Source organism: Primulina huaijiensis, chromosome 16 (assembly GCF_012295235.1).
Source record: "Primulina huaijiensis isolate GDHJ02 chromosome 16, ASM1229523v2, whole genome shotgun sequence".
NCBI classification, from domain to species: Eukaryota; Viridiplantae; Streptophyta; class Magnoliopsida; order Lamiales; family Gesneriaceae; genus Primulina; species Primulina huaijiensis.
The window spans coordinates 13,244,187-13,251,590 of NC_133321.1; the positions used below are offsets into that span (position 1 = coordinate 13,244,187).

At 39.5% G+C, this 7,404-nt stretch overlaps 1 protein-coding gene across 1 annotated transcript; it reads right to left on the reverse strand.

Moving 5' to 3' along the window:
• Positions 1 to 2,271: 2,271 nt before the first annotated feature.
• On the reverse strand, positions 2,272 to 3,686 carry LOC140961030 (uncharacterized). Its single transcript, XM_073419354.1, has 3 exons — positions 2,997 to 3,686; positions 2,689 to 2,880; positions 2,272 to 2,529 (listed from the first exon to the last, which is right to left on the reverse strand). Exons 1-3 carry the CDS (start codon positions 3,684 to 3,686, stop codon positions 2,272 to 2,274), a joined length of 1,140 nt encoding a protein of 379 aa, XP_073275455.1.
• Positions 3,687 to 7,404: the final 3,718 nt, after the last annotated feature.

Consider the following 7,404-nt stretch of genomic DNA (forward strand, 5'->3'; position numbering starts at 1 on the left):
CCACTAAAATCAAAAGTAGTGTTAAATAAGTTCTTGACGGAAATTTGAGAATCCTCATGGATGTTTCGTCTGTTCTCTTAATAAAAATTGTGTTTTAGTAAATTTAGAAGTAATATTACTAATGATTGTGAATTGTGTTTTATGTTGAACAATTTGTTCTCCATATATATGGTGTTATATTCGTTATAAATATTATATAAATGAGTTTTAATATTAAACAAAATCAATTATATATTAGAAACCATTTTCGTAACAAGGTCTAAAGATTCATAATATAATGTTAATATTTCTTGTAAACCATCTAATTTAAGTTTAGGATATAAGAAAAAGAAATAAAAATATTTCAAGAATTTGTAAAAAAATATATTTTTATCATGTTTCTTTAATGACATAAATACATTGAACTAAAACATTATCATTAGATTTAATATATTCACGAAAAATACACACAATGTTGAAACAATGTTTTAAAAGTAAATGAAAAGTAGAATAATAAACACCGGATAATTTTTTAGTAGCATCATTAAAAACTTGTATATTTGACAAATACTAGTGCATATGTTCCATTGGTTTGAAAGCAAATAAATATCACGAGCTTGAATATGTTGATGAAAAAATATACATAATAAATACTTATATTGAAAAGATTATAATTACAATTTATATATTGAATTCCAACGAGTTAGAACGTCTCGTGCAAACCGTTTAGCGTCTCGTGCAAACCGTTTAGCCTCATACAATTTATTTCGCAAAATTTTCCGCATTGTTTTATAACTTGGGGATGTGTCCATAAATAATGAATTGTGTTCCTAATTGGTTGAATATGTAAAAATAAATTTTTAGTTCATTATGAACACACAAATTTAAAATATGACATGTGAACCTAATATGAAAAAAGTTACCACATAGCGATGGGTTATATATTTCAGTAAGCTCACTAATACTAGAAGTATTTGCACTAGCATTATCAAAAGAAAATCGAAAAAACTTGAGAAGTTAGAATATTATTATAAAATAACAAATATAAGTTGAAAAATATTTTGTATCGAGTGTGTTTCGTCAAAACATCTATATGCAAGCAATATTTTTTGAATATTCCAAGAATTATCAATCCAATGATATATGAACAACTTTGCCAATAATCACTCCAAATATCGGAACTCAAACAAACTTTATTATTTAAACGAGAAAATTCTTTAATAAATTTTTTTTTATCAACAACTAATTTTTTAAGTGTGAGTTTGAGAGTATTTCGTGGGATACATCTAATAGAAAGATTTGCAATTGTAGAGAGCCAGTTTTCAAAAGATAATTTATCATTAAAATTAAAAGAAACTTGTTCGACCACACAAAATTTAGCCATTTTTCACTAATTTTAGATTTCTCATATTTAAAAAGTTGAGAATCACAACCGATTGAGAAGAGAATGCCGGAATTTGAGTTTGAGAATCATCAATACCAATTTACACCGGAGGAGCTATTATCACTACTCCAGCCCACATCCTGAAAGGATAGACGCCCCATCCACAAATACTCTCCAGACCTCCTCTTCATCAGGCTGAACCCTCTCTGATAAGAAATCTGACAAGGCATGTGCTTTGATGACAACTCGGGGCCTGTATTCAATATCATACTCCCCCAACTACACTGTCCATTTGATCATCCGTCGGGATACTTCTGAATGAGTCATAATCCTCCCGAGAGGACTGTTAGTAAGCACAATGATTTGATGCGCCAAAAAATAAGGTCGCAGCTTCCGGACAGTTATAATCAAAGTCAAAGCTATTTTTCCACCTCACTGTACCGTAGCTCGGGGCCTCTTAGAACATGACTGACATAATAGACCGGCCTCTGATCATAGCCTTCTTTTTTGATCAATACTGAGCTGACAACATACTCATCAGCAGATAGATAAACAAATAGTTTCTCGCCGGGCTCTGTCTTTACTAAAACAGGAAGCTCTGCTAAGTGACTCTTAAGATCCCGGAAGGTCTGTTCACATTTTTCATCCCACCCAAACCGTTGTGCCTTCCGCAGGACCTGGAAAAATGGATAGCTTCGGTGTGCTGACCGAGATATCAACCGAGAAAGAGAAGCGATTCTCTCGGTCGGCTTTTGAACTTCTCGAACGGAACGGGGAGATGGCATATCCAATACAGTCTTGACTTTCTCTTGATTTACCTCAATTCCCCGATCAGTAACCATGAATCTCAAAAATTTACCACTCTTCACGTCAAAGATACATTTGGCTGGGTTAAGCTTAATCCCATACTACATAAGAGTGGCAAAAGTCTCTTCCAAATCGGAGATGAAACCCGAAATCTCCTTGGACTTGCCCAAAATATCGTCCACATACACCTCCACATTTCTGCCCAACTGCTTCTCGAACACTTTGTTAATGAGACGCTGATAGGTGGCCACGGCGTTCTTCAACCCGAAAGGCATGACAATATAGCAGAATATGCCTCCCGAGGTGATGAAGCTGGCCTTATCTTGATCATCCTTGGCCAGGAGAATTTGATGATACCCCTAGTAAGCATCCATGAAACTGAGCAGCTCATATCCAGAGGTGGAATCCACCAACTGATCAATTCTGGGCAGCGGGTAATGGTCCTTGGGACAAGGTTTGTTGAGATTCCTGGAGTCCACACACATCCTCCACTTCTTTATGGATTTTGGTATCAGCACCACATTCGAGAACAAGGTAGGAAATTGTATTTCTCGAATGTGGCCAGCTTTCAGTAAATCTCTGACCTGCACATCAATCACTTTGTCCTTCTCAGGACCAAAGTGTCTCTTCTTTTGATTCACATGTTGAGATCCTGGGAGGATGTTCAAGTGATGCTCCGCTATTAGGGGTGAGATCCCTATCAATTCCTTCTGGGAACAGGCAAAAACATTAAGATTAGTTTTTTTAAAAAATTTCAAACTAACCCAGGTGGATACATTAAGGTCTCGAGCCACCGGATCTCCTTGTCTTGCCCAATCTCCACCACCTCCCGCTCTTCCTCTGCCACAAACTGCACTTCTCCCTTCTTCACTATCCTCTCCATCTCCCCACAACTCTGAAGTCTCTTGTCTTCCTGCCTCACCCTCTTCTGGTCCACTCGGACCGTCTCTACATAACACTTCCGGGAAGAAGGTTGATTTCCCCGGAATTCACCTACTCGCCTTCCCACAGGGAACTTAATCTTTTGGTGGTAAATGGATGTTACGGCCCTTAGCTCATTCATGGCCGGCCGTCCCAGGATGATATTATATGATGACGGGGCATCCGCCAAAGTAAAAGTAGTCATCACCGTCTTCTTCAGTTCCCTTGTACCCAGAGTCAAGGGCAAGACAATCCCCCCCTCGGGATAAACAACATGGCCAGAAAAGCCAAAAAGTGTTGTGTCCACTTCTTCCAAATGATATCCCTGCAAATCCAATTTTATGAAGGCCTCTTTGAAAATAACTTTGACAAAACTGCCCGAGTCCACCAAAACCCTCATAATGGCATAATTTGCTACCCTGGCTTGAATTACAAGGGCATTGCTGTGGGGAAAATTGACACCTTTCAAATCTTCAGGGCCAAAACTAACCACTGCCTCGTTCTTCCTCACCCCTTCCACCTCCATACAATCTCTCCTGCTCCTCGACTTCTTAGCCCGATTAGAATCACCATCACTAGATCCTACAGATATCATCCTTATCACTCCCAAGGTAAGGGGTGAGGACTTCTTCTTCTCAGGCTCTGGCTCTCTTCTCTCCCTCTAGGCACTCCTAGAATCTTCCATGGTACTAGGCCCTGGCTGCCGAGCTGTCCAGGGGGAAACTCAGCTTCTTGCTGGGTTGATTATGTCCCTGGACAGAGGACGGGACATAATCTCTTTTCAGCGTTTTGCAATCCTCCGTATTGTGATAACACACTTTATAAAGGGTGCAAAACCCATTTTTCTCGAGCTTGAAAAATTGTCGAGATGGAGGTAAGTCCCTGCTACACTCTTGAACCTCCCGGTCCCGAATAACCTTAAGAGGCATGTGATGACTCTCCTCGGGCTTAGATACCCAGTCTCCTCTCTCTCTCTCCTCACCGACTCCCTCTTCTGCTTCTGGGCCTCTTCCATATTAATATACTTTTCTGCCCGGGCCAACAAATCTTCTAAGTCTTTGGGCGTCTTCTTTGTCAGTGACCGGAAGAATTCACCCTCCCTCAACCCCTGGGTGAATGCAGTTGTCTTAGTCTCAGGGGCGCAAGAAGGGACATCCAAAGCTACCCTGTTAAATCTTCGAATATAGGCCCTCAAATTTTCCTCCGAGCTCTATTTAACCTCAAAAAGACTAAATGCAATCTTTTTGTACTTCTTATTGCTTTTGAAATTCTGTAAAAAAGCCTTTTGAAAGTCCTCAAAAGAATGAATACTCTGAGGAGCCAATCCCTCAAACCACCTATGCGCCGAATCAACCAGAGTGGTTAGAAACACTTTGCACTTGATTCTGTTAGCATAACAGTGCAACATGGCCATATTTTCGAATATGGCCAAATGTTCTTTAGGGTCTACATTACTATCATAATCTTTGACTTTGGCAGACTTAAAGTTCCCAGGAAGAGGTTCTCGAACAATAGACTCAGCAAATGGGCATCCCTTAATGACTACCCGTGAATGACTTCTACCCTCCATTTGTCCCTCCAACACCCTAATCTTTTGCCTCAACTCCTGCAACTCCTTTACCACAGTCGGGGATTTGGACCCGGCACTCGATTCTCTCTCCTCCATCCTCGCTTCTTCCTCCCTTACCTCCGATCTCTCTCATGCTCTCCTCCCGACGGCGTATCATGATGAGAAGGCTCTCTCCGGGTTAGATCTTTTTCCACCACCTCGGATACAATCCGAGCCAACTCCTTCCGGAGATAAAGTAATGATAGGTGGAGGTCCTGTAGGTGGAAGGCCACCTGGTCCTGAGATCAGGGCATCATCTCTAGGAGCTCGAGAAGTATCTTGATTAGTTCTTCTTGTTGGAGCCATATCAATGTCTTAAGCTCAATTTCCCACAGACAGCGCCAATGAGGTGATCCGGGTCACTGAGTCGGGGCAACCCCCCGGATCTAATGAGAAGTTTTGTTTAAGGAAAATGAGCAAGGAATATATATATGTGATGAAGGTATATCTTCGTAATATATAGCTGATGATACCCCCGGGATAGCCCGGGTCATGGGTTGTGCCCAGGTCAGGGGTATGAATTGTGCCCGGGCTTTTAGGAAAATTCTCGAGACAATTGGTAATGCCCCCATCGGTGCCTGGGTCATAGACGACCCAAGATATTAAATAGATAGCCCATATCGGGGCAGAATTGCAGAAAGAGATCATAAGCAACAAGAGGCCCGAGCTCTCGGGTGGATTCCCGGCTGACGACTCACTACCTGGGAAAGCCTCGATATGAGCACCACACTCGAGTGTACTAGAAGAATAGGATATGGGTAGCCGTTTCATCTCTGACACCGATCCAAGTGGTTGACAAAATCAGACAAGCGAGATGTGACTAGTATGAGATTTGACATGTCAAGATATAGGATACAATCAGCTGCCATACTATTATTAGTAGGTAGTACGAAGAACGAGGTCATTATTACTTCTCCCACTATAAATATCAGGTTCTCTCTTTGCATTTGGGATTGATTCATTTTATTGCCTACACTCTTACACCAATATCACAACCATCACTTGGTTACATTGGTTTTTTGTTGAGTCTTTCACTGACTTAAGCATCGGAGTGGTCACGTCAGACACCTCTCTTGCGCCCATTCACGAGTTCATCTCCTTGTCTGCAGGTCACAGGGAAATCCATATCTCACACTGCTTTTATTCCCTTCATTATTTTGATAGCAAATCCGGTGAATCACCCTACCCGGCTCATCCATTTGACCCGGATCGCATCAATAGCTTCCACCGTGACCTACAGACAATGAATTGAACTCGTGAATGGGCATCGGAGGAGTGTCCGACGTAGCCACTCCGATGCTTAAGTCAGCAGATGAAGAAGAAAGGTGAAGAGCTTGTATATGTATGCATGTACGTGAGTGTTTTTTAATTCATCCTTGCAGAATCTTTAAATGAGAAGTATATCTGCTATTTATAGGAGTAGATCTCATCATTACCTCGTTTTCAGTGCCCATTTGCTAAGTATGGCAAGGCGGCTGCCCATACCCTACTTCTGATTACTTCTTTGATACGTCTAACCCATGTCGTTCTGACAGATAAGATTGCCCATACCAATACACTCGAGTGCGGTGCACTTATCGAGATAGCTCGGATAAGAGTTCCCGGGAGCTTGCATGAGAGTCCAGGCTCCTGATTGCCCGGGGAGATAATATCTCGAGCTCCTCCATGCCTGGCTGCTGAGGGAGATTCTTTACATATTGACTTTGATTTGGGCTATCCATTAAATTTCTCGGGTCATCCATGACCCGGACTCTTATGGGGTATCATTTGTGAAGGCCTTTTACAGAGGAGGTAGAGAGGCTAAATGAGTCATTCGACTTGTTTGGAGATTCAATTGTTGAATAATGTCTTTTTCTCACTGATTTCAATTTCGGCATCTCACAAACACACACATATATACACACACAAACACATATGTGTGTGTTTGTGTGCGTGTAAATTACAAAGTGCGTGTGATTCTCTTCAATAATTTAATTAAACTTCCTCTATTACTTGGAATTAATATGCCACTAATGGGGCTGCGCCATGTCACTGGAGATATTCAAAATTCACTATTTGTGTTCAATCCACCAAATTTTTTTCTGGAGTGTTTGATTCACGCAAAAAATGTTTTATTATTCCCTAAGCTCGCATATATTTATTCGGATGAAATTCGATACAAAATATTACAAATATGAAACTTATATATGATATTTGAGTACTATCTGTTTTAGATATGATATAAAAGATAAAGTTTTGAATACATAATTAGAACAACTATATTATATCAACATTTGCTACACTTGTTTGTGTACTTAAATATCATATATTATATTTAGATCAGAAAGAATTAATACTGAAATATAATATTATAGTACCACATTTTTATTGTTTAGTACTGATTTTCATCTGAAAAAAGACAGGCGTCATTTATACCAATAATTTTTATATATGTTTGGTTAATAAAAAATCATATATTAGTATCATATCTAAAATATATTGTACTCAAATATCATATATTAGTAACATATTTTCAATATTTTGTATCGATTTTCATCCGAGAAAAAACGTGTCATACGTTCAAAAAGTGAAGTGTCAGTAGGTCATTGAAGTAGGTGAACCATTTAATATCAATACTTGTTATACATGTTTGAGTACTAAAAAAATCATATATAAGTGTCAGATCTGAAATATTTTGTACTTAAATATCATATATTAGTATATA

Excerpts from the sequence above, each read along its gene's own strand:
- LOC140961030 (XM_073419354.1), bottom strand. The coding sequence starts at position 3,686 with ATGATATCTGTAGGATCTAGTGATGGTGATTCTAATCGGGCTAAGAAG. Across the intron at positions 2,881-2,996 it reads TGGCAGAGGAAGAGCGGGAG|AAGGAATTGATAGGGATCTC; the intron begins GTGGTGGAGATT and ends GCCTGTTCCCAG. Across the intron at positions 2,530-2,688 it reads CTACCTTGTTCTCGAATGTG|GGGTATCATCAAATTCTCCT; the intron begins GTGCTGATACCA and ends GATGCTTACTAG.